This window comes from Daphnia carinata, chromosome 5 (assembly GCF_022539665.2).
Source record: "Daphnia carinata strain CSIRO-1 chromosome 5, CSIRO_AGI_Dcar_HiC_V3, whole genome shotgun sequence".
Taxonomy (NCBI): Eukaryota; Metazoa; Arthropoda; class Branchiopoda; order Diplostraca; family Daphniidae; genus Daphnia; species Daphnia carinata.
This window is the reverse complement of record NC_081335.1, coordinates 1,683,705-1,711,639: the sequence shown is the minus strand read 5'-3', so window position 1 is coordinate 1,711,639 and position 27,935 is coordinate 1,683,705. Positions and strand designations below refer to the sequence as shown.

Genomic DNA, 27,935 nt, shown 5'->3' with positions numbered 1-27,935 from the left:
ACCGTGAGGGGTTTCTCTTCTCCCTTTTTTTTTTTTTTTTTTTTTTTTTTGCTTCCCTCTGCTCTTACGGTTCCGTTTCTTAACGAAATAATCTGCTGGCTCCTGACTTGACTGACTGATGATCTTGTTTAGCTTTCCGAGCCTCGACAGACTAGGGCCTTCTAGAGCGACTCAAACTTGACACAACAAGAAGGAGAAAAGAAACAAGTAGAAAGACGAGTGAGACGAGAGAGACAGTGACACACTCGCCCGCCATCACCTCCCCCGCAACATGCACAGAGAAAGGGGAAAAAAAAAAAAAAAAAAAAAAAAAAAATCCCTCCTACTCGACAGTCCGTCACCCAACTCATCAAGGAGCGTCGTCGCGCAATGACTTTTTTGGGAGCCCACAACAGACCGGCTTCGTAATGAACCAAGTTTTTCACGACGTCCCACAAAAACTGGGAGAATCTCACTCCTCTCACTGTGGCTGCTACTCCATTTTCTTGCCGACCCCCCAACCCCCCCCCCCTCCTGTCTAAGACTTCAACTAAAAAAAAAAAAAAAAAAAAAAAAAATCTGAACTTGACAGCAAAGAAGAAAAAAAAAACGGGAGCAAGCGGACATCACATCACTGACACCATCGACATCGTCTGAGAGAGAAGCGCAGTCTTCTCTCCCGAATATATTTCTCAAAGCAGAAAAGCTAGTACAGTTCAAGCTGAAAGTCGTTTCACTTCTTCCATCGGTTCGTGAAGGCTGCTATCAGCTTCGTGAATTTCGTCCATTAATTCGTTCAATCGCAGTCTCGGCCTGATAACTCTCATCATTACAACGAGAATTACATAGACCCGTCGAGGAATTTCGTGTTCCGCCGGACCTTTCCCTTCGTGACTTGTCATTCGCCTCCTGGGTAAGTGTTTGTTTCTATTTTTTTTTACCTTCATTCATTGCGCGTTTGAATGGTCTGCAGCGCAGAATAAATACTAGCGGTCGTGACTGATCGAAACCGTTAGTGGTCATCAAATATTCCAGAACCTCGCAGCCGCAAGCGCTGGCTTTTGTGTACGCATCCGTGAATTGTTTGTTGGTTTTGTTTATTGATGAACGGACGAGAACAAGAAGAAAAGAAAATTCCGATTTGTTTTTTTTTCTTCTTCCCATCGCATCAGACGCTTTATTTTTATTTATGTGTCTATGATACGTATCAAACGCTATTCACGATGGTAGCAGGTCTTTTCGAACACTCAAGTCGTGCGCGTGTGCATCGAACAAAACGGGGCAGAAAAGAATAACAAACCCCCCCCCCCCAAAAAAAAAAAAATTCTCGATTAAGTTCATCACGATGCGGGAATTGTTGTATCGATCTATGTCCAACGGATGAACGCGTGCAATCGATCACAGTTTTGGTCGATTGGCCGTTGGAAATAAAACGTGTAATGCAACAAAACGAAAAAAATGGGCAAATAAAAAAAGATCCCGATCAGCCAAAAAAAAAAAATAAATAAATAAATAAATAAAAAGTAAAGAAAATGGAAATTGGATGAGAGAAAGAGAAGGTCGGAACGCAACCAATCTCCGTGCGGAGCGGCAAAGTAAAATGGAGACTGGCTTGTACGTGTTGGTTTAAAAAGAGAGAAAAGGACGAGCACAAGCCAATGCGGACCGAGCACTCCATCACCTTCACGTCCGATTATAAGGCTAATCCGTCAGCCCAGTGACAGGTGGGGGGGGGGCCGTCCCCACTGTGAGTCAGTAAAGAAAGATGTCCGGACGAACGCGCGCTCTCTGGACGTATCTACGAGTTAAATGGCAAAAAAAAAGTCTATATATTCAGCGTTCATAGAAAATCAATTTTTCATTTTTGTGCGAGGCAAGATTCACTTAGAAACCCTCTCCTTGTTCGGAAGAAAAAAAAAAAAAAAAGGACAGCCGAACCGTAGCTAGGAGGAGAAGAATAATCAAATTGTCCTTAATTGAAATGTCCCCCCCCCCAAAAAAAAAACGGCAAAAGGCAGTCTCAGTTAAAAGGATCTCCTTTCGTTCATCTGTATCATCGTTTTTATGATATTTCAACTCGTATTTCCCTCAGCGTCTCTCTCAAAAGCAAATATGCATGCAAAGAGCAAAAATAGTTGAGGCGCAACTTTTGAGCCCCGAAATCAACAAACACAAATTAAAAACTAGAAGAAAGATTTTTATTTATTTATTTATTTTTTTTTTTTTTTAAAGGGAGCTACTCTCACGAACGCGATTTCCAGTTTTTTTTCGTTCGTTTTCTCATGGCAAGTCACGAAATACCTTCAGGCCATTCTCTATAAAATAGAATAGTTTTTTTTTTTTAACTCCATGTGTGTGTGTGTGTGTGTGTGTAAAAAAAACAAAAAAAAACAAAAGGGTGAACATTTTTCTACTGCGTCTCATACTGGTTACTAGTACTGTAATCCATTACTAGCGTGTTCAAACTCCATACGTGGCTTATCATTATCGTTTTTTTTTTTGTTTTTTTTTGGGTTCTTGTTGTTGTTGTTGCTCGCTCGTTCAAGTCTCGAATTTCTCGATTTTCCCTTGTACCTGCCGCTCTCTTATCACAGAGATTACGTTCGGCTTGAATAGACAATTGCGCTTGGATGAAGGGAAAAAAAACGGAGAAGAATGAAAAGTTTTTTTTTTTTTCTTTTTTTCCCATTAAAATATCTGGTTCCGTTAGCTTCTCGTCGGATGATGGATAGTGATGGATGGATGAAGAGAAAGAGAGAAAGGTACATTCTATTTTTTGCATCCGCCTTCAATCTCACAAGCCTTTGCCGTAAGCGCAACATGTTTGGCCCCCCCCTATTAACGTTCGAATCACCGACGGGTACGTTGCCATTGTTTTCAACAAACGAACGATGGAACACACACAAACACAAAAATCGAAAAAAAAAAAAAAAAGAAGTGACAGCAACGGCTAACGAAAACAGTACTGCGTAGCAGCAGCTGCTTTTGTGTGGCTTGTCCAGGTATTTTAGTGGTTGTATAGACATGCGCATATTATACAGTAAATTTTTTTTTTTTCAACGAATTTTCAATCTTTTTTTTTTTTCTTCGTCGAAAGGAAATGGGAATAACAAATGACGCACAAGCAGTCAGGTAAATCACCCTAAGGTTATTCCCCCCACCTCCCCCGTTCGTAAAATTTTGCGCGAGAATGGGTGGGCGGATTGCAATGACGATGACAACGACCACAATCAAATGAAGAAAACGCAATGGTTGGGTGTGTGTGTGTGTGTGTGTGGGTGTGTGTGTGTGTGTGTGTTGTGGTGTGTGTGTGTGTGTGTGTGTGTGTGTGTGTGTGTGTGTGGGAGAGGAAGGAAATGTTGTGATGGTGATGCCGATAGATTATCTACAAGAAAAATCCTCTTTCTTTACCCGTAAGATACCTGTAGAAACGAGCTTCTGATTACTGAAAGAGACAAAAGCCCGGAGCTACAGGGTAGCTTACGAATCCGGCTGTTGAAACAAGATGGGAATGTGTTGTTGATTTTCTTCTTATTTCCACACATCTGGTGGATGCTGAAGCGTTGAGGGCGAGAGTGAATTCCGTAAGAAAATTACCATGAAAAAAAAAAAAAAAAGAAATAAAAAAATTCTTCTTTCGTGGAAACACGCTCGGGCGTTCGATCAAAAAAAAAAAACAAAAAAAAATGTACAGTATATAAAAAAAAGGAAAAAAAAAAAATTATGCTTCGTTACCTCCCTCCAAAAACGAAGAAAACAATCTCGCAGACAAGAATAACGAAATAAAAAAGAAAAAGTTGGAAATAATGTTGGGAAAAAAAAAAAAAAAAAAAAAAAAAAAAAAAACTGGCTGACTCGTGCGTTGGAATCAATCTCGTGGCCGTCAAGATTCCATCCGCCCGCCCGTCAATCGTCCAGAACGAAACGGCTTGAAAACGTGTAAAAGTTGGGGGCCGCCAGAAAAGATGATTTCGCCGTGGCTGTATATACTTACGCGCCAACTCAGCATTAAAATCAACCTTTACGCATTTAAAAACATCGGGTTCCAACAAATCGATCCTATCGTCTTTCAAAAACTGAGAAAAACAAACAAATAAAAAACAACTAATAAAAAAAAATTCCGCAAACTTTTCAAAACGGCTATCGTGCCGTAAAAGTACATACACTTTTTTGCTGCTGATCGGGGAAATCGGTTTTGGGGCTTCTTCGGTGACAACTTAACAAAGACAGCCATAAAAAAAAAAAAAAAAAAATCAGCATTTCGTTAAATTTATGACGCTGTGAAGAGTGCCACGCGCAGGTTATTTTCCACCAGGTTTTTATTACGGCCGATCGTGTGGCTTTACTTCTTCGTCGATCTCAGTGGGAGATGAAGAGACAACGGAGGAGGTACCCCCACAGCTGCATGGGGATGTTGAGTCGAACGCAGGATTCGAAATTTCAGGGGGAAACATAATACGAAAAAATGGACAACGATGAAGGGAAAGAAAAAGGAAAAAGGCATCAGCACCCAACGAAAGTTTTAAAAAGAAAAGTATAAAAAAAAAACACAAAAAAAACACAAGTCCATCCACAATGAAACAGGGCGATCCGTTCCTAGCTGACAAGGCAGAAAAGCAGCTCCCCCATTTTCCAAATAGAGGAATAATATTAAAAAAAAAAAAAAAAAAAAAAAAAAACAAGATTTCAAATTGAAAGAAAAATCGGAATCGACAAAACGTGTTAAAATGTTTGCTACCGAAATGTAAACACAAAGTAGATACACACACACACACACACACACAAAAAAAAAATTGGGGAGAAAAGAAAAAGGTCGATGATTGACAAGAGGTAGGAAAAGGAGGAGGGCGACGCTGTCGACGGCGCTGAATCACAGCGTCCACTCGGATTTAGAAAACACAACTGGCGGGTGAGCCGGAGAATATTCAGCTTATATGTAGACAGTTGCTGCTGGTCTCGGTGCGGCAATCAACCCACTAAACTCCCGACGACGAGAGCTCTTGGTTAGACCACCTGTAACGCAGCTATCTCCAGCAAGATCTGCTGTGTAGTTTTCTCTCCTTCTCTCTCTCTCTCTCTCTCTCTCTGTCTTCTAGTCGTACCTGTACACACACAGCACTCGCCCTCCTCCCCCCCCCCCCTCTTCAGTTGTTTTCTCATTCTTTTTCTCTCTCTCTCTCTCTCCATTTATTTCCCTTCTCCCTTTTTTTTTTTGTTCTTCTTCTTCTTCCTTCTCTATCGTCTTGATGATGACGATGGGCCCCAATGAGTTCGGTCGTCACTGCAATCGAGCAGACACGCAGAATTTGGTGGTGTTTGTACACCTTTTTCAAATACTGCGTTAAGGATAAATTAATTTAAAAAAAAAATTATACCCACTAGCTTTTTGATGCGTTTCAATTTGGCTGGTGGGAGGAGTTACCATTCGTTCGTAAATAAAAAAAAAAAAAAGAATTTTAACCAAAAAACAAAAAACAAAAATTGAAAAAGAAATTTCCGTTATAATGACAATGATCGTAAAAACAATAACTAAAAATAACCAAGAAAAAAAAAAAGAAAAGGTAAAAAAAAAAATAAAAATTATAGGCAGACAAGTATTATAACAACGACAGCTCCGATGAGAAAAAGAGAAACGAATGATAACCACCTCCCATTGCAGCGTGAAGAGACTACCATCGCTAGTGCGTATGGCTACAGGATAAATCTCATGGCCCCAACGTGACTACATCACCTGACCTCAACGCGAAAACAAGAAAAAGAATGAGGAATCATCATAATCATATACGACGAACGACAGGTTTCCCCTCACCATTTTTTCTTCTTCTTCTTCAATCAGCCGCTGCTGCTGTTCTTTTTTTTTTTTTTTTTTTTTTTTTTTTTCGAGGGGGTACTCTCTCAACTCCACGTGTCGTGACGTGTCGTCGCTGCGGCCGCCTTTAATTCTCTCTACATGCTCCCTTACACACACACACACACACACACACACACACACACTCGAGGAAAAGAAAAAAAAAAAAACGAATCTCTGAACTAAATGATTATATAAACTATCTCTGTCTGTTCCTTTCGGTCGACGTCGCCTTTCTCAATCGCTGGGGACGTGGTCTGAGCCGAGAAGAAAACGCAGGAAGCACTCACGCGAACCCCTCGAATTATTAGAGAACGCCGCCTGAAACTTGTCGCCAACGGAAAAGAAAATTCACGTGATGAGGGCCCCCTTTATTTATTTTTTTTTTTCCATAGGCTTTTCTTTTCACTCGAATTTTCGAGGTAATCTACACAGGAATACCGTGTACTTATTTTTTTTTTCCATGATTGTTGATTGGTCGTCTTTTTTTTTTTTTTTTTTTTTTTTTTTTTTCTTTCCCTTCTCTTTTATTCACACACAACTGCATTTTGGGTGAAATGCGCGAGGGGAAAGGCCGTCCCGCCGGTTGCTGATGATAGAAGCGGGAATGAGAAAAGAGAGAGAGAGAACAGACTAAAAAAAAAAAAAAAATCAAGATAAAACAAAAACAAAACACAAGAGAGGGGGCTATACGTAGAGATCCATGAGAGTCAATTTTCCACCCCAGGTTCTGACCTAAATGGGAAAATAATAAGCGGTTGGGAAAAAAAAAACAAAAAAAAAAGACACGGCACCAACGGCGCGTCGTGTCCGCGTCTCTCAAGACGTGTACCTTTGTGTTTTTTTTTCTTTCTTTCTTCTTTCTAACCTAGCGCCAAGGATAAGGATAGGATGCACAAATGCATCAGCCTGCTCGATCCAGGTAACAACACCGTGTGCCAGCGTTATAAGGATGTGTGCGTACAGGTGCGCCAGGGTTGACCATTCTCCAATTTTAATGCGCACTACCACCTACAGTATTTCGTTCCTTTTCTTTCTCTTCTTCACCTGTTTTTTTGCTTTTTTTTTCTTGTTCTCGAAGAGGGGGACTCTAATAACCCTAGAGGGAAAACTCTATTTCTCTGGCACATGAGCTTCCAGCAATCGAAACCACATGACCAGTTCCTCGACTCTAGTGGCTATTTCCTATTTTTCTCCTTCATCGCTTTCTGATTCCGAGTTTGTTTTTTTTTTTGTTTTTTTTTTTCAAAGCATTTCGAGACAAAGTTGTTCAGTTCTTACGATTTTTTTTTTTTTTTTTCGATTTTCCAACACGCACCCGCCGGCCAAAAAAAAAAAAAAAAAATGTTTTCTCTCAGAAAAACGAGCCTCTTCCTGATGGACAGCCTGTTTACCTGACGATCCGCTTCTCAGTTCTGAGAGTTTGTGTATCGCAGTACCTGTTTCATGCCCGTTTGTATCCGCAAATGCAAATGAAAAATGTTGGCCAAACGCAACGCAACGCAAAAAAGGGAATCAAACGTCAGCACTCCGCCGTCAATGGTAAACGTTGCGTAATAGCCACCTGAACAAACGTCTCGATGGAAACTTTTGAGATACTGGAAGGTTCGAAGCCGCGCTTCAAATTGAAATTAAAAATCCAAATTAGAGCAAACCAGAAGTCGGCTGATGGACAACAAAGAAATTCAAGAGAAAGGGATAAAAACTGGACGTTGCCTGGAATGCACAGACGATAACAGTCATATGCAGACCGGAATCTGATAACACGAGCAAAAAAAAAAACAAAAACAAAAACAAAAACAAAACAAAAACAAGTAAGACAAAACCAAAAGAAAAAAAACTGCAAGAGCAAAACGCCATTCAAACACATTTTTGAATTGCGCACAGAAATGTAATTTGTTTCGTTGTCGTTTTTTTTTGTTTTTTTTTTTTCTTTTTTGAAATTTCATTACTCGAAGGCGATGAAAGATTTCTCTTTTTAAACTCTCTACTTCTCTCATTGGATTTTAATTTACATATAATACCGGTCAAACGAGAATCACCGCCCATCCAAAGATATAACTTCTTAGCTTCACCATCAGTTTGGTGAACTCTGGCTGGCCCTGGGTTCCACAAACGAAACGGAATAAATACCTTTTTTTCTTTTTCTTTTTCTTTTCTCTCTCTCTCTCTCTCCCCCTCTCTCTCTCTCTCTCTCTCTCTCTCTCTCTCTCTCTCTCTCTCTCTCTCTCTCTCTCCCCCTCATTCTCTCTCACATTTTTTTTTCCCTCCCCATTCTCCAAAATAAACTTGCGTGTGGGAGAGAGAGAGAGAGAGAGAGAGAGAGAGAAAAGAGACGCTTTTCGTAGTGTGATCCTCTCTGCGTTCAGTACGGTGCGATTTTGCCCGTTCGTGTTGTTGTCGGACGAACTGAGCGCGGCAAGTCATTAATCTTGCAACCGACAGCGGAGGCTCCCCGAACCGACTGTGCAGCGCATGTAGATTCAGAGGAAAAGCCAGGCAAAATAGCCAAAAAAGAAAAAGGAAGATTAAATTCGAATAAAAGAATAGTCGTCGACTAAAGGAACAACAGGGTAAAAAAAAAAAAAAAAATTCGTCTCTCAACACAAGCAAAGAAAAATACCACATCGAGCGGTACAGAAAACAAAAGCGGAAAACGAGAAAGAGAAAATAACAATAAAAAAAAAAAATAGGCTCGTTTTGCATGACACACATAGCCTGAAAACTCTTATGAAAACACACGCACACTGGGCATCGTGCTCAGGAGCGCAGCGCACGCGCCCCAATGACAATTCCATTCCTTTATCTCTATGATTCATCTGTTTGCCTTACGACGACAAGAAAACAAGGACGCGTGATTAATCTATCTGCTGTGTGGCATCCTGGAATTGTGTGTCGTTCGGCTATCGAGTCTGCGAAAAGTATTCCTTTTAGTGCATCCCTCCCCTCCCCTCGCCCCCCCCCACCTCTGAGTGTTCGTTCCAATTCACAATAATGGCCTCTGATTCGGGTAAATTATCAACAAAACGCAGTTGAAACTGAATCATTTTTAAACAACAAGAATTATTACATAATTCTTATGTTTGAAAAAAAAAAAAAAGAAATTAGAAATAGAACAGGACGCGCTACGTGAGTTGGAGCGTTCGGGAATATCGTGTTGATGTTTAAAGGTCTTGTTTTTCGTCACCGTCCAACGTCGAAATCCGACACATGAGAAAAAAGTAAGAGAACATGAGAGCAAGGCAATTAAAAAACCAAAAAAAAAAAAACTCAAATAGGGAAATGGATGATGAATCTATTTTCAGATCGACTTCACCGGGTGGCGCGCGCTACCGACGGAAGCGTCGCGACGCCGGGAAGGTTAGCGCACAAACAATTTTCAGTCACGGTGACGCTGCTTCATTCTTTGTAAGTTTGTTATTGTGGTCGTTGTATTGGCCGCTGAACAAAAAAAAAAAAAAAAAAAAAAAAAAAAAAAAAGAAAAGAAAGAAAAGAAAAGAAAAGAAAAGAAAAGGGAGACAACGACACCCAATGCCAAAAGCCAATTACCGAGTATTCCTCTATGACGAATGGTTTTTGCCCTCCGCCAAAGACAAGAAACAACACGATCGTCCCTCCCTTGCTTGCTCCCTACCCTATCTGTGTTACTATTGCAGCGTGGCAATCTCGCCATTTCAAGTTTTTCATTTTTCTCGTGTTGTTTTCTCCGCCCGTTCGTGACGTGGAAATTAAACGCATGACATTCCTACGTGAATAGCACCTCTCTCTCACGGCTATCCCTAATTATTACAAGTTGTCCTCCTAATTAAAAAAAAAAAAAAAAAAAAACATATCTGCAGTTCGGCTGCAGTCGCAACGCTTTAAAGCATCAAACCCGTTGATTCGGATATTCAAACTTTGTTCTTCTCGTTCGACGAGGGAAAAACAAAAATCAAAAGGGAGAAATTGGAGCGCTAAGGCAACACAAGGAGAGGAAGCAAATAATCAAGAAAAAGAAAGAAACAAAACACATATAGTTGCCCCAAAAAATCACCCCTACATGTACGTTGCTGCATAAGGATCGTCTTCTTTGCTTGTAGATGCCCCAGCCGCAAAAAGTGACAAGAGGATCCGCGCCAAACAAACCATTAATTTTGTCTTCTGGCTTTCCGTTCAGACGGGGCCAGCAGCAGCAGCGGCGGCGTCGCTCACCCCCCCCCCCCCCCCAGAGCAGTACACAGCAGTCTGTGTGATGCTGTTGTGATAGTCTCCCTTTATTTTTCTTCCTTTTCTTCGTTACAGTCACTGGATTCGGATGCCTCCATCTCTCTCTACATGCGGCCATGTTCACACACATACGCAAATATAAACACGCAACATGGGTCTCTCTAGCTTTTTTCTTTCCTCCGTCTGTTTGTTTGTCCGTCTGTATGTTACGATGTTAAATGCATTGAGGACGCAACGGAGCGAATCAAAGACTCGCATTCGTTACACCATCAAGTTGATAGACGATGGGCCTCGAGCAGCCCGGCCTCAAGACAGATAGTTTACATGTTGACCGTATAAAAGTTGATTCGAAATGAGGTGGTGCTCGCGTGAATTCATCATTACACTACGCGTTCGGTTTGCAATTGAATCTCCGTAGCTTTGGCAATTGCCACGAAAGCGTTGCAAAAAGTGGCTTGTAAAACGAGAAGAGATGGAAGGCAGGAGGAATCGGGGGGAGGGGGGGGTCTTAGGTATTTGGGGCCAATGAGAACGGCGCGTGAAAGGGAAAAATAAAAAGGCGAGGGAAAGACGTCGCTGTAGGATTCGAGGGTGGGGTCATCTGGAAAGAAAAAAAAAAAAATAAGGGACGCTCTCCTACCCTCTTTCTCCTTGTGATGGAAAAATCTTTTATGTGATGAGTGACAACACTGGTCCAACAGAGTCGACCTATCCTAGACTCCCATTTCTTTCTTTTTTTTCGGGCATCCTCATCTTGTTCTGCTTTTTTGGAGCTCCCTCATCTCAATGATATGTGATCGCGCATACGTAAATATGGTGCACTACTTTCGTCGGCCTCCATCTGCATATTTGACTGGTGAACGGAGAAGGGGAAAAAAAAAAAACGGAGCAAACGACAGACAGGCACACGAAAGAGAACCAAAGAAACAAATCCTGAACACGAACGGAAACGGAGACCCCCACTCCCATTTCTTTGGGGTTTTTTTTTCTCGCTTTGCCCTTACGCATACGCATACACACACACACGCCCAAAAACTCGTCAAAGTTAGACCCCCATCAAAATTCAAGCTGAACTTCAATTCATTACATGCATCAAGAAAAATCGGCATCATTTCAGAGTTTCGTGATTTGGAACGGGAGGAGAATCTGCGTCACGCGATCGCCGCACCGCAATCACGCTGGGAGTATCCGCTGTTAAACTGAACGCCCGCGGGATTTTCTACTGAACAACTAATAGCGGGTCATTTTCCAATTGCTGGAAAATCAAGAAAAAATGGTAAAGAAAAAAAAAAAAACAATTCAGAATGTGACGATGGACGCGAAACATTCGCCAGTCAAGAAAGTGCTGTGGAAGGATCAAAGTAATCGTTACAAGCTCGTCAACCGACTGTAGAAAGTAGGCCAACACATGAATTTTGCAATAATCTGTGCCGGTAAAACAGAGCGAACCACACCAAAAAGAATGCGCTATACAAACACCTCGAGGAAAGTCAATGAACAATGCCGATAATTACAAAATATTCTGAAACTCGGTCACCATATAATGACAACGTTAATAAAAGTAAAAAAAAAAAAAAAACAAAAAAAACATTTAAATGCAAACGCCATTGCAATGCAAATGAATGAAAGTCAAAGAATCAAAGAAAAAAAAAACAACAACAACAAATGGTGGCAGTGACCGAAACCGGCCTAGATGATTGATCAATAATTGAAATCGGCCAACAAGCGCCTTTCGCTCAGCATACTTTTTAAACGGAGGCCGTGAGTTGGCTCCAAAATGTGGCTAAAACAAGAAAAAGGGGGAAAAAAAAAAACAAAAAAACAATTATGGTCGCAATACTTGGTATACGGTGGGCCTTACAAATGATAACGACTGGGAACACGGTCTTTGATTTCAAGGAGGGCCGATACACAAGGAAAGACAAAAGAGGGTTTCCCTCAACCTTGGCCTCGAAATGAAGAGAGTGAGTGAGTCGATGAGTGCGAAGGAAAAAAAAAAAAAATAAAATAAAATAAAACACACAGCAAAACTTTTACAACAATTCATTAATCATTGCTCTCAGCAGCTGCGAAAAATGGCTCAAACGTGTTGGGAATCAAAATTCAAAAAAACAAAGCGCACAAAAAGGCGTGCTACTACTCATTTTCGCGAGCGTCTCACAAATGTTTTGTTATTGTTTTCACAACATCTCGCAAATTTCTTTTAGTCCATTAAGAAACTTGCACTTATGCAGCCCAGGAGATCCCCGTCAAAGTGGTTTTAAAATCAAGGAGATTAGCATTATTTTTGACGTTCAAGTTTACACAGTGGAAAGCTAATTCAATGCATTATTTTTTTTCAAAATGATACGATCCCTCGCAATTGTTTGGCAATCTCATTACATTGTTTCGTCAAGGAGAAAGAAAAGATTCTTTTACGTAATTACGAACCAAGGGGGGCCTAGTCTGGGAAGGAGTTTGAGTATCATAACGACTTCAGTGGTTCCTGGTAGAAGGCGGGCAGGGTTATTGATGATGCAACAGCAATTGAACGTGATCCAGTCTGACAGCAAGCTTTTTTCTTCGCTTCTATTCTTTAGCCTCTTTACCCCTAGCCTCTCAAAATGTCTACGCTTTCGATAAAACTTCATGCACTAGGCCGTCGATTGAACAAAAACGTCGGGAAAATCCCGCCGATTCACACGGAAAAAGCCCAACGCGTCATTGCATTCGACGGTTTTCCCGACGCATTTGCCTTACCAAAAAAGGTTTTTTTTTTACGCGTACGACGGAATGAAATAGTTGAAGCGATGAAGAAAAGCACTTCATCTTGAAACCCAAAAAAAAAAAAAAAAAAAAAAAAAAAAAAAAAAAAAAAAACGCCGACAATAGTAGGAAATCATTTTTCCTGGAACTGCATCGAGCCCAACCGACTTGAAAATAAGGTGCGCAACAAGAAATCTTCAACACTTCATCAAGCACAACAAGTTGAAGAAATCAAAGTTTTTGAGAAAAACCAACGTCTCGCACAGTCATCTTTCCCTTGCATTCTAAATGCCATGTTTGCATATTGGCTGGAACGATGATCGAAACTGTGTAGAGTACGTCAAGTAACAACAGACCTAATGACGAAAAGGCTAGGTGTTTTAAAAAACAAATATTTTCATGCACACGGTGAGAGCCACAATGTTCCGGTTCACACAATGTCACATCCCCAAGAGTTCAAAAACCAGTTTAAACGCCAAAACTGACTTCACCGGCAAATGAAGTTGAAAAAATTGAAAAAATCGAAAAAAAAAACATGAAAGAAAAAAACAGAAAAAACAAAACAAACAAACCGATTGCTCGCTTTAGTTCGTTTATGCATGGGGAAATTTCCCGTTTGTAAAAGTAATGTTCAGATCGTTGCTAAATCTACCGCAAGATGGCAGCGCTACCTTTAAAAATAGATAAAAGTTCCCGGGAATTTCGAAAGCAAAAAAAAAAAAAATGTTAACCGCAACTGTCAAGTAGGCATTTCTGTTTTTGGTTTTCGTGGAAGAAAAATGAAGCGACAAACTGACAGAGTATCCTATCACCACGTAAAATAAAATCGATCAAAATCACCTCACCATCGCATAAAACGCTCGTTAGCTAACAACTAGTACAGAAAGTTGTTTCCCTTGCATCTATGACCGGCATAAGAGTAAACGGCGAAGGCGCAAACAACAATCGAAATAACTGTAAAAAAACGGTTTTTGACTTACCGGTAGCCGCTGCCATCTCGTGGTCGAGTCGAAGACTTCCATCTGAAACGAAAAGAAAAACAAGAATGTACGTTAGTATGGAAGACTAGAAATATTGAATATGCTCAAAATGAAACACGATATCAGTAAAGAAAAACTATCGCCCACGTTTGTTTCATTTGCAAAACAGAACAAAGCCGCTAATTAACACTAGCCAACAAAATAAAAAGAATAAAAATGGCTTGCTACCATGTACAAACAAAAAACAAACAGAAATCATGGACTAGCGTACTATGCCAGTAAAAATCCTACGTTGCAAAAGGACAGCTTCGGTTCCCTGGCGTACTTCAGCGTGCCGTGCTAATAAATTCAAAGACTACCGCCAATTAGCATGTGGCAAACGTTCGCTCCCAACCCTCCACACCCTCTTTCTAACGGCACCATGATCGTCATTCGTTAGATTTGCCCTGTGAATCGCTCCACGTATTGACCGCGTAGAAAAGTATCAAAATCATTGCACACAAATTTTAAGAATATTTGTTTAAGAGATCACTGCCGCCAACGGCAGTCCAGCCGAAACCATTCCCAATTCGTCCCGCGATTAACACTGAATAGTCGTTTCAGAAATTGATAACAAAAATTACAAGGACGTACACCTTTCGCTGGCTCCACACTAGCAGCCTATCCTACCCCAAAAAAAGAGAATATAACTGTTCACGACAAACGAGATCATCATTGTTGACCAAAGCAAATCAAAAAGGAATACAATAGCGAGAGCGTCACGCAGAAAATTCCTTCGCATCACATCAATTTACGGTCTTCCATTCTATCATTCGTATCGAAAGAATTTTCTTCGGGAGTTTGCGTGTTGTATGTACGACTCAAACAAGAGCCTCGGTCGCTCTGTGACGTTTGATGGAGATTAATGCGCGTCAATCGTTGTACGCTGGTTTTTCTTTTCTTTTACGGTGCATACACAAGTTTACTTTTGTATAAAATTCCCAGTTCAGAAAATGATTAAAAAAAAAAAAAAAAATGACCGTCAAATCTTCCGCTCTTTAGAAATAGCCGAGAGAGTCCGATCTCCCGGTGAGCCATTGTTTCTTTTTGTCTTTTATTTATTTATCTTTTAAACACCTTTTCGTTAACGTTTGAAGATAAAAGACAAACACAAAAGAAACGGCAATCGGATTGCGTTTGTATAACCTTTACGCCTCTGATCGGTTCTTTCTGCTGTTGCCACCACTTTTCATCAAACCTCAGACAGGCATTTCTTGTTTATTTCCAGTCAGCTGGACATTACGAATGCTCTTTCTATTTTTGTTTTATTATTATGATTTTTTTTTTTTTTTACTTTTCCCCATTTTGGTCATCTCCTTTTCCTAATCTATTCCAACCATCTTGCTTCGACTTGTGGCTAGCCACTGGCAACTGGTCCGCAGGGCAATGAAAGATGCAAATTTTACGCTAATTCAAATTCGATCAGAAGACTTCAATCACTTTTGATGCCTCAACTATAGTCAAAACAAAACGTGTGTTTTTCGTTAATCAAGACAACAAAAAAGCAAATAACCGAACGCAGCGAGACAAAGGGGTTTAACAAAATGCAAATTCAGTTTCAGAACCGGAGCAACAAGTAAAAATAATATCCAACAAAGATAACGAAAAAAAAAAAAAATAAATAAATAAATAAAAATCAGATCGAAAAATCAATCTGATTCCATCGCTCTCAGCCAGTTGATCGCTTCTCCTTTGAATATCAGCATGTGGTTGTTTGTTTTCGGTGTACGACAATGATTGAACGCGTTTCCCCCGACAAAGAAAGGCTCTACATTCAGCTCAAACGCGCGTTCCATCAGACTGGACATATTTAGAACTTTTATTTTCATTTTTGCTGAGGGGTTCAAAGTGGCTGCTGCTGCTGCTGCAACTAACTGTACAGATGTCTTCATCAATCCCCATGCAGCGCTAAATTTCAGCCATTCAAAAAGTAGTACAATTTTGGCCAAATATTAAACAAGTGGACTCCGCATATAGAGCAGCCATTTGCTTCGCTTGACCTCGGCGACAACAATAACGATTTTGACAAACCAGCATATTCGGTTGGCCGAGCAAAAAGGCGACTCGAAAATCAAAGATTAGTAAGCGATTTTCGAGGTGGCGGTGGTCTCCGCATAGAAGGGACTACTTTGCTCTCCCCAATCTATAGGATCGAGTTAACGCACGGGCCGCGCATATATACAGGCCATCCATCAAAATGTCAAGTCGTCTGCTCTATGCGTGTCGCTCATCCTCCTACGTCCCCTCCCCCTCCTTCAAGTACAATAGATATCAGCGTGATATTTGGCCACCGAAGACCTATCGCCAACCCGGATCCTTTGCGCGTCACAGCTCCATCAATCTGATATTTCGCGACCCTTCTGTCTTTTGTTGCTCTGAGCGAAACATAACAGGTTCGATAATAGCTCTGATCAACGCCAGGTCCTACGGTCAAAACTCGCAAAGCGTGAAGAAAAAATGGCACGAAAATTCACTGCGTAGGTCTCTGTAGACATGACTTCTCGACGTTTGGTCGTGTTAGAGCCTCTTTCGCGAAACTGTAAAAATAGCCAGTGCGTGTGTACCGTGTAAAAAAAAAAAGGACAGGCTTCCGTGGAAATGGAAGAAAGAAACGGAGAAAAGAGACGAGGCGCGCGCATATTCATCATCATTATCGTCTTCACAAGACCAAGGCGCTAATTAACGACGAGCTGCTGCTTGAAATCGAGATCTTTTCTCAAGTCGATTTTCTGCTTCGAGAGCGCGAGCCTTAAACCGTTGTGAAGGAAAGAAAGAATAAAAAGCTCCGCCTTCCAAACTCTCGTCCTGACCCACCTTAAACTGATGCGGAATATCCATATCTGATGGACAGCATCATGCCCCGAAAAGAGAACATTTTTTTTTTTCCCCCGTCTAGAACTGGACAACAGAAACATTTGGGCGGTCGTGTCTTGCCAAAATAATTGGCCGTGGGTGTTGGCTCGTCTGTCGAAGATCCTACGCATTTTTTTTTTTTATTCGCATCAAACATGGGAGAAACGAATCAACGTTTTACTAGACTTTTTTTTTCTCCCCCCTGACTGATAAGGTTGCAGCTCCATCATTAAATCAAAACACATGGTTTGTTATAGGTAGAACGCGGCGTTGTCTATATAGTGATTAGAGTGGGCGGTCGATTTCAGGTGGATAACAACGTGAATAGATGGAAGGGTAGAGAAGATTTCGCAACAGCACCGCAACCGAGCCACAAATGTGAAACCGAAACAAAACACACACGTACAACAGCAAAGACAGGGGCGCACACGGGCCTACGGGCAAACACGAATACTGTCACGGAAGATATCCATCACGCTAGCGGGCCAAACAGATTTTTAACAGGATAAAAAGAAATGGCGATAATAACGAAAACTATAAGAGACGAACAAGAAAAAGGATTACCAACGAATTAGAAACTGACCGCGTTTAAACTACTAGGTAAAGTCCAACTTAGCTCACGGACGAGTTGATATAGGAGGACTTCGGGAAGAGGGGGGTTAACAAAAAAAAAAATCAGCCCGAGATCATTCGAAAACTGACCGGTTGTCCTTGCGTTGACATCCGTCACCTATTCGCCGCTAGGTACACATTAGGGTCAATTATTTAACAAGAGAAATGAGAGTCGAGAGTGAAGCGCTTGAACGGCGTTGTTCTACTGAAATTGGTTGGTTTCTCGTTGTTAATTCAGGGTGAACGTCATCGACATCGTGACATCCTCCACGTTTTCTTTTTCGAGAACACAAAAATCGAGCAATTTTCTCCATAAAACAAAGTTGAGGAATGCAGAAAACAAGAGAAAGCCAAGACGCAAAATTAAGATCAACTTCATTCTTGTTGTAATCCCACAAAAACGTTCATTCATTCTCAAATTTCAACATTTGGCAATAGAGAAATACAGCGTCTCCGTAACGCACGTCTACTCTGACGATTACTACGTCCCCATTTCGAAACAAAAATGGTAGGACGATCCTCTAGAAGCCTATACAGCAAAAGCTCAAAATCAAACACAGAGAGGTAAGAAAACAGAACGTCTTGATTCACTTGGGGATATCAGTCGGTAGATGAATTCCGACACACAGGAATAAAACAAAAAAATATCTGCAAAAGGCTATACCGATATCGGCGGCGGCAACTTCGTCTATTGGCACGAGAGACGAAAGAAAAGAAGGATCCCTCCTCCAACGCAAGTGGCTCTTTTTTTTTTTTTTTTTTGCGACACAAGTCCCGCCGATGAAAGAACAAAAAAAAAAAAAAAAAAATGGTACAAACGAAAATGCAAACTCGAGGGATTTGTCATATACGACTAAAGGGGGTTGCGGTTGGCGCATTCGGCCCCTTTTTTCCATTAAAGATAAAAGCATTCCCAAATTTTTTGTTTTCCTTTTTTTTTTACCCTCGTCTTCGATTTCTTAAAAAAAAAATGTCTTTGGGTGGGTTCCAACATCACAGGAATCGGTAGCCGACACGTTTGTTGCCTTTTTTTATTCTACTTTTTTTTTTTTTTGGGGGGGGGGGGGGGGGGTGGAGGGACAAGACCTCTGGTCGTCGCGTACGTCTGGACCTCCCCTATATGTTGTATAGATGGATCCTTTATTTTTTTTTTTCGTCAGTGGCTGTAAAAAGATGAGACACTCAAAATCAAACGTATGAACCCGTCGTCGGCAGCAATTTGAATCTCCCCCCACTATTTTTTCCTACCCAACTCGTCCCTTTGAAGAGGATCTTTTGGGCGCTGTTTTACTTTGATAATTAGATCGAGACCCTCCCCAATATGAAAAGTCAAAAGATCCTTTTTTCAGATTGCCATTCGCCATGATATTTCGCTAAGAGGAGAGAGCGACAGAAAGTAAAAACACAAAAATAGAAAAAAAAAAAAAATGCAGAGTCTCGTGCTGTCACTCGGACAAGGCACCCAAGAAAATATACAACCCCCTGAACACAATCGTTGACTTGCGCGCACACACATACGTTGGTCTTTCCATTTGAAGACGGAAAATAAAAGAAACAAAAAGAAAAATACGAAATGCCACAAAAATATTTGGCCAATTCCTCGGAGAAATGGAATCCCATCTTTTGATAGCCGACATGATTTGGTTATTTAAAAAAAAAAAAAAAGAAAAGAAAATCTAGCAAATTAGCAAATGGTCAGCTCCAATACAATAAGAGAGCAACCTTGGTGTCTTCGGCGAATGTAGTTTTCTGGAAAGTTCCAGTTGGAAATACATTTGCATTCGTGGTGTTATTAATCGATATAAGACATTCCGAACCTCACCTTCGATTTCCCCCTCGCTGTAACGTAATCCAACCAAAACGGTAAAAAACAAAAAAAAAAAAAAAAAACGGAAAAGGGAGAAAGAGAAAATGATTAAAAACCTTCCAACATTTTAAACAATCTGCTTGTTATTTTAAACGTCTTCTCGGATCGGTGTATACTGGGAAAAGAGGGGGCTAATTGATTTATGATGAGCTTTTCCAATGATGTCATTCCAATTGATTTAGCAAGTACTTAGTGCTGCAATAGACACGACAGGGATATAGCAATTGACCTCCAACCCAATCTGACCTGAAATGACCTGCAAAATTTCGTGTAGACACTGTATAAAGACTTATACGCGTGCGTTCTTCATTTTTTTTTCTTTCTTTTTTATTGACAGCCTTCATTTTGCCCGTCACCCCTCTCGTTGTGTACCCTCAACCCTCGCCATTTGAGATAGCAGCACCCAACAGTCCAGCTCCCTGGAAATCCAGCAGTGGGAGGAGTTGCTGACCATCGGCTTGTTGTTGGGTGGGCACGATCTGCACATCTGATTGGGTCCTCGTTTTCCCTTTTTTTTTGGGATCTGGCGCTTGTGTTGTGTATCCAACTCTGCATGGGACTATTGTCTCGATCGTGACCTCCTCACCCCACTCATCGATCCCAACCACCCCACTGTCTCCAAAATCTCCTACAAACTCTTCCAAAGAATGACGGAACAGTACCAACAACAACAGCAAGTGAACCTAGGTCACCCAGAGCCGCCAGAGGTGACCAGTCTGCATCACAAAGCCTTCCTGATCGGTCCTGCTCCGCTCCACTCCGGACCGCAACAGCACCACCAACAACAACAACAACATCCAGCTTCTTCGTATTTAGCTAGTCAGCACAACTATCCTCAATCAACAGTTGCCAGTCACAGCGACGCCATGACCAACGGAAGTAGTGCCGTGTACGGATACGACAGTCCCGATTGCGGCTATTACGAGCAAGAGTGCTGTTCCGGTGTCGACATTGTCGTCAACGCGCACCACCAACAACATCAAAATTACAACAACAACAGTCGTCCAACGTGCGCCATGCAAATGGCCGTCAATTCACCCGTGTCAGTGGCCATTCAGCAACAATCAAGTGATTCTTATTCGTCATCAAACGCGTACCATCCAATGCAGCAGCATCACATGGGACAAGTGCATCATCAGGCCACAAGCGGTACGAGCACGGTGCATCACTTCGCCGCCAACACGGTCGTGGCCGACGAACTGTCGTCACCGCAGGACAACAATAGCGTCACCGGTAAGCGTCTTGTCAATAAGAGCGGCCTCGATTATTGCAGACAGGTGTCGCCTCGTTTGGTCGTTGACACCTGTGTCCAATTATCGACGCCAGAGTGTGTGTTTAGTCTGATTAACCAGCTGATACCAGGACAATCGATCACTTCTTGTCAGTGCATCATGTGGTTTCAGTGAAATCACATCCTGGATAGTTTGCAACCCTCCCCCAAAAAAGAAAAATTGCTCGACATGGATCACGACGTTAATCCATTTATGTTCACGAATCCATGGCCGACGCTGCCTGAGCTCGTACCTAACAATAATACCGACATCCTCTTCAAATATTTAGCTTCCTACCATGCCGTTTCGACTGGACAGCAGCAGACGCAGGCGAATACGGCGGCCAAAGACGCTATTTACCCATGGATGAGAGAGACTTCCAACGCGAATGCAGCCATCAAACGCAGCCCATTTCATTTGCAAACCGGTGGCCTCACGTTGGTCACATCTCAGCCGAATAATCACCACTACGGCGCTGGTGGTGGACTTAATCAGCTGATGTCGTCTTCAGAGAGCCTGGCATCGCCCATCTCTCCTCAACCCACTCCACCAATCTCTTCAAGTCCAGGTAAAAAAAAAAAAAATTGATTTTCATTTAGCCAAATTGTGCGGTCGTAATGAATGTGTCACGGTATCTCACACCATTCATGACTATCTTTCCCTCCTGTTAACAACATGGGCTTAGCTTTGTGTCGATTGTGGACGCCAGAAAATGTGATGGAACGCACAGGGCCTTTGAAATGTAGGGATCAAACGAAGCAGACGACGTTTAGTTTCGATTTTAATGGCTACACGTTAGTTCGTTTATCAACTACAAAAATTGAATTCATTCTCGAGTTTTCAAAAAGAAACGTAAAATATTCAGAATTTTTTTTTTAATTACTCGGAATATCGTCAACTGTAACGGATGATGTGAGATCGCGTGTTAGTGAACGAGTGGTTTTCGTACGTAGAGAACTACCTCCCTCCCCTCTCCAAACTAACAAAGAAAATGGAGCGGATTTCTAAAAAAAAAAAAAAAAAAAAAAAAACGTGCATCAACAGTAAAAGCTGCTGGTGGAACACTCCCTACCACTGTGTTAGCGACGGTGGTGCGCGCTACGCAGCCGTGCTGTCACAGACACAGGCAAGTCTTGCACATACAAAAGAACCATTAATTGATGGTTATGTGGTGCATGTGTGAGGGTTAGGCCTCCGATGTTGGCTCACAGGGAGATCGCTCCCCCTTTTTGCGTCCAACGCCAGTTGTCTAATCGGATACACACAAGAAGGGGAAAAAAAAAAATATATATATGACAAACAAAAACCCAATGTCTCCCCCCTCCCTCTCAGATCGTCTCTTTTAAGAATGATGTAATAGCCAAATTCAATTCGGATCCTCGTTCTTTATCATTTTTGTTTGTTTTGTTTGTTTTTTTCATACGTGTTGTTGTTTCCCTTGTTTCTCGCGGACACTAGAGAGACTCGATCCATCTCGTGCCGACTTGGTGGGGCCTGTCTGGTAGTTTTCCATCGACGCCAACCGAAAACGGTGGTGCAGCTATCGACGTGCTCATCCATTTCGACCAAGAGAGGAGAATAAAAGGAGAAAAAAAATAAAACAAAAAACAAAACAAACATACTAGTAGAAATGTTACAGTTCTCGCAGCCAATGCAAGCCCTTCGTCTCCATACACACAAAAAAGAAAGTCTTCAAGTACCAGACATACAAAAAAAAAATATATGTTTCTCCTGTCCAATCCTATTGGGGATTTTGATCCATTTAGACTCCCAGTTTTTGTCTTTTTCCGTCTACAGGCACCGCGTCTCTTTCGCCGCTTGCAAAGGAGAGACAATATCCTCTCTCCCAAGACGGTCGTCTGTCCCTTTATCCCACACATCGCAACCGCCGCAATCCAAAAATTTTCAAACCTTCCCCCGTTTTACATTCATTCAAAGAATTTTTTATATCAAATTTTTTTTTAGTTTTTAGCCAAGTCTCCCCCCCCCCCCCAAAAAAAAAACATCCCACAATTTTTAATTGCTAAAATTTTTGTTGTTTTAAATTGTAGAGCAACCAGCGAAACGGGCCCGCACAGCGTACACCAGTGCCCAGCTGGTGGAACTGGAGAAAGAATTCCTATTCAATCGCTACTTGTGTCGACCTCGTCGCATCGAAATGGCCACCCTGCTCAACCTGACCGAGCGCCAAATCAAAATCTGGTTTCAAAATCGGCGAATGAAATTCAAAAAGGAACAAAAAGGGAAAAGCAGTGGCAGCGGTGGAGATAAATCACCTAGCCCACCCTCTTGCTCAGCCGTTACGTCCAGCTCCCATTCACCGTCTCCACCGGCGTCTGCTGCCGCCGCAGGAACAGCTGCCAACGAAATCAGTGGCGCCGGCTCCCCCTCGCCATCGCTGGCCAGTCACCTGTCCTCCTCGGACCCGACACCTGGATCCTACGGCGATGCCCAAGAGACGGCAACCCTAATCGACTTGCCCGAGCCGCTGACTAGTCGCAATGTCAAAACGGCTGCCAACAACAATAAGCAACAACCGTCGTACTCGAATTCAACTCACTACGATCAAGCGAGCCTGTCGCCGTACAGCGGCTGCTCGACCGGCACCGAACAAGAGAGTCCCGAACGATCGTGCCCGCAACAATCAACTGCACTTCTACAGCCGCATCATCTTTCGCTGTCGTTCGGCACGGATTCTTTCAAGTACAGCAGCGGAGGAGGACTCGTTACCCCGACAGACGACATCGGCTCGCCAGACGATCACCACCATCAAGTGCAACAACAACAACAACAACAACATCATCACAACCTCTTTTCGACTCCGGTCGATAGTTACGGCAAACATTTTTCTAGTTTTCATCAGCCAGCTCAGTCCTACGCTGGCCATGTTCCCAACATGGCCTACAACAACAACAATCCAGCCGCGAACGTGTACGGCGTGGCCGCCGCGCCCTATTTGAATGTCAACAACCTGGGCGGTTATTTCGGGTTCCATCACCAGTGGAACGCGTCGGCTCATCATCGCGTAGCGGCCGGATACCCGCCGACCGGAATGTTCTGTGGCGATCACTTGCAGCAGCAGCAGCAGCAGCAGCAGCAGCAACAACAACAACAACCGCATCCACAGCAACAATCGATCGACATGTACAATGCTCAAATGTTGTCAGTCGGGAGCAACAACAGCAGCCCCATCAACGAACAGCCGCCAACAACTCCCGGAGCTACGACCCCCATCTTGTCCGGTCACCGCTTCCCGAGCTATCAGTATCACGGTGAAATGACGTGGTCGCCTGGCACTAATAATTGTAGCAACGCCACCGGCGCTACCACCCCTACTGCAACAGCGTCCAGCAACGGCCCGGTGGCCATGATGGAATGCAGCAATCCGCTCAATCTCTTCAGTTCGCCATCGTCCGGTAATAGCAGCAACACTATCGCCGGTCTGGAAACGACTAACCAGGAAGCCCCGAGACTAGCCATGCTCTAAACATGTTCTTTTTGTTCTTGTTTTTGCGTACACAATGTAACACCCTCACTGCTGAAAATCTGGTCCTTGTATGTACACATCACTTGTCTTTTGTGTTACTAGTAATTTTGTTTTTGATTGACTCATCAACTTGATGCAGAAAAAAAGAAAAAACAACAAAACAAGCAAAAAAAAAAAAATTCAATCTTTTGATTATTTCATTGTCTTCTTTTTTTGTGTGTGTGAATCCAAATCTTTTTTTCTTTAAAAATGTTCAATTTAATTTGTGGAAAAACAAAAACATATTTCTTTTTTAAAAAATAACTTTTGACGACTCGGGGACAAAAAATTTTCCCCCGATTCGCGTCTTTCTTCACGATCAGTGGAATGTTTCGACTGCTAGATCAATCAATCAATTCTTTTGCCCTAAATCCTAATTCGTTTTACATCTACAAGTCTTCACGTATGTGTCGCTCATCATTGACTTATTTTCTTTGTTTCAAATTTTTTTTTTTTCCCTTCACCACAGAAGAAAAAAAAACCTCACTTGAATGTGTTGAGAATTTTGGCCCATCTAAAAATTAAAACTGAATGTCAACCCCGTACTGTATGTTAAATAGATTGAAAAAGAAACAAGAATCAGAGAGAAAAAAAAAATCTTATTTTCAAAATTCTTCTCCCCCCCCTTCAAAAAGAATTCTATGATGTCATTCAGGTGAGGTCGTCAGGTGTGAACTGCTGAATAGCTAGCTCGCGCTCTAGCGCACAATGCTGAACTGTTTTGTCGGTAAAAAAAAATAAAAATAGAAAAACCACAAAGAATTTAGAAAAAAAAAATACAGAGAAGCAACAAGAATAGCGCCTCGTCCTCTCTGCTGCTATAAAATGTATTTTTTTTTTTTTGGGGGGGGGGGGGGTCTCTATAGGCAACGCTGAAGAGACTGAAAAACTAGGGAGGAATAAAAAATTGCGATTGTGTGCCGCTTTTGACGAAATCCAAGAAGACACCGTGCTGCTTCTATACAACTAGACGAACGAGATAGAGCTAAGAAAACGGAGAGAGAGACCCACAAAAAGGTGGGCGTCACCCCTTTAGCCATTGGGGGTGATGGGGGTCTTCTGCCACCAGTCATCCATCATGATAGGCACCACACAAACGCTTTGGTTGACAACGCACAGAAAGGGTACGGCAGCAATGGCGAACAAGCATGTACGTGTGTGTGTGTGTGTGTTTGTATTCTTTTCCGTTTCGAAGATTTTTGCTTTTTTGATCTGAACGTTGGAGGGCGAAGAGAGGGACAAGAGCCCAGCAAAAAGGAAGTCAAAATTTTGAAACACAACGCGAACCACGCATCAGAAGTCACGGTTGACGCTTCTTCGACTGCTACATACGCCCCCCTCCCCCCCCTCCCAGAACTACTGCCTACCTTTTCCTGCGCCATTCAAAGTGCAACAGTTGAACATTCACGTAATAGTGAGCAGTGGAGGGAGGGAGGGAAAGAAAAAAAAAAAAAAAAAAAAAAAAAAAGAGAAAAATGAGCCCGCCTTTTCTGAGTTGGGTAACGCATAAGTAATACGTCGAATGGCGGACGTGGGTTGTTGTCGGTCGCATTTTTGCGGGAGCGTCCTCGACCGCAACCGACAACAAAAAGAATGTGGAAGAAGAGAAGAGAAAAAAACGCGAGATTGTTATGCGTCCTCGAATGACTTTGATGACCCAAAGCAAGAAACCACGCTGCCCCTCCGCACAACATGAAAAAAGGAAAACATGTGAAAGGTCAGACTACCGCTACGACATACCGAATCCACAGACAATTTCGTTTGAAAGAAAACAAGAATGACATCACCGTTTTTCATTCTCAAATGCAAATTGTAAAAAGGGGAAAAAATCTAAGGAGAGGGGGGGGGGGGTTAATCAAATCACGAAACACTCGAAAAATCGATACCGTAATAGTTTGCCGTCTCCCCTCGATTTCCCCAAGCCGAAACTCGTCCATAATTCCAGAACGGTGCACTGCGTATATAGTAGTAGTCGAAGCTGAGCGCTGTCGTTTCTCAAGTTTTATGACGCGTTTCACGATCGCTCCCCCCTCGTCTCCCGACAATCCGTACTATTTCATTGCGTACACAGACAAGTAACAAGAACAACAAAAAAAGACAACGATCTGAATCCGTGCCAGAAACAAACAATCGCTGTCAAATATGAATGGGAGGAGAGAAAGAAAGTGGCAAATAAATAAAAACAAACAAACCAAACAAAAAGCAGAAATCGACCACAATGAGACCAATCCTCCATTCTTTCCTCGCATTTCTGAACACTGACATTGTCGAGTCGAAAGAAAATCTTTACAAGGTACTTAGTATTTGAACGAAGGATTATCGCCACCTTTTCAAACGACATCTATCAACCTCCCTCGTCTCGTAGAAAAAGAGGTCCAAAGCGTTCCAGTAAATCCGATAAGCCGATGGATATAGCTTACAAACAAACGAAGGCTTTCAGAAAAGCCAGCCTCCGATTAGCAGCCCATTAATAAAGCGTGGCATCCCGTTTAAAAAAAAAGATTTCCATTATTCATGTTGAAAAGAAAGACATTTAGTATTTAAATAGTGCGCGTAAAATAAGACGAGACAGGGAACCTCCCTTCGGAAAAATAAAACAAGCCATCAAAACAGTGAACCGCGAACTGCTATCTGTGCATCAGATGGATCATCATCGCTCCTGGACTGTTTACCTACCACGAAGAAACGACTTTGATCAAAACTGAGAGTCTGTGATTCCCCATTTCTCGTCTCCTACTTTCAGATCACTTTTTTTTTTTCATGTACGAAAAAGAAAAATGATCTATAGACTTACAAAAGATACGGCAGCAAAACTGGTTGAGCTTGTCTTTACTTCCAAAAATAGGAAAACGGAGGACGCTTCTGCTGTCCGTCAACCTCTCCCTTGTTTTTGTTTTGTTTTGTTTTGTTTTTAAACAGACCCCATCATATTTCTCTCTCCTCTGCACACAGACGACAGAGACATAAAACCCCATGAAACAACAAAAACTCGGACCAAAAAAGGTGGGCGCAGCAGGTACGACATCCATAGGTAGCGTCCGTTGGGCGCGTGTCTATACTAAGCAGCGGCGAGCATAAATTTTTGTACGATAACTTGAAACAAAACAAAGGGGAGGGGGAGAAAAGAACCCAACTACCACCCAAAAAAAAAAAAAAAAAAAAACAGACGGTAAGATGGAAGACTGATGGCCAATGACGATGACAGCTGCCTTAGTTTTTAGACGATCTGATGCTGAGATATTACAAAAAAAAAACCTTTCTTTTTTACCCTTTTATATTCCATATTTTTGTGTTTGTTCACCTCGTTTTGTTTTTAAAATTTATATTGTAACCAACGTCATGTGTCGTATGCATAAAAATAAAAATGAGCATAACTGTCAAGCGTGACGCAACGGTAAATGAGTCGAGTGGAGGGCGTTGTTGGGAACCAGAGGATTGTCCCCTCGTGTCACGCTCATCATTTTTCTCTCAGTTTCTCAGCTACGCCGCCACCGATTGCTCTACGTTCCCGCTTTGCAACATGAACCTTTTTTTTTTTTTTTTTTTTTTTTTTTTTTTAACTATTGTCTACCATTTTCCATCCTTCCGCGTCCGGCCGTCTCCCGCTCATTTAATGAGCCGTTACCTTTTCACGCAGCTTTGTATGCCTCTCTTTATTTTGAAAAACAGTAGGCTACCGTTATAGCCCGACATTTTATTTGTTTCCAAAATCCGGTATAGAAAAATAATCGTCCACGAGTCTGTAGGAAAACAAAAGAGAGCATCCCCCCCCCCCCACAAACGGATATGTTGCGCGCACCGACCCAAATAATTACTCGAAAACGACTTTACACGCACGGCATTGGCGACACATGCGATCAAACGGAACTGAAATCGTACGAGTTAACTCAAACCAAAAAAATGACGCAGCGCACAATACGAATCCCCTTCCACCCGCTATTGAAATAGATTATTTCATGAAAAGGCTTGATAAGAACTAGATTTCTAAACACACGGTGGAAGTCTATA

The 27,935-nt window shown here is 42.1% G+C and overlaps 1 protein-coding gene across 1 annotated transcript; it reads left to right on the top strand.

Annotated features, from left to right (window-relative positions):
• The first annotated feature begins 742 nt into the window (after positions 1 to 742).
• On the top strand, positions 743 to 23,889 carry LOC130696157 (uncharacterized). The gene is made up of 4 exons (XM_057519236.2): positions 743 to 892; positions 19,468 to 20,363; positions 20,691 to 20,969; positions 22,453 to 23,889. Exons 2-4 carry the CDS (start codon positions 19,778 to 19,780, stop codon positions 23,886 to 23,888), a joined length of 2,301 nt encoding a protein of 766 aa, XP_057375219.1. The 5' UTR covers positions 743 to 892; positions 19,468 to 19,777; the 3' UTR covers position 23,889.
• The last annotated feature ends 4,046 nt before the right edge of the window (positions 23,890 to 27,935 follow it).

Excerpts from the sequence above, each read along its gene's own strand:
- LOC130696157 (XM_057519236.2), top strand. The coding sequence starts at position 19,778 with ATGACGGAACAGTACCAACAACAACAGCAAGTGAACCTAGGTCACCCA. Across the intron at positions 20,364-20,690 it reads GGACAACAATAGCGTCACCG|CTTCCTACCATGCCGTTTCG; the intron begins GTAAGCGTCTTG and ends TCAAATATTTAG. Across the intron at positions 20,970-22,452 it reads ACCAATCTCTTCAAGTCCAG|AGCAACCAGCGAAACGGGCC; the intron begins GTAAAAAAAAAA and ends TTTAAATTGTAG.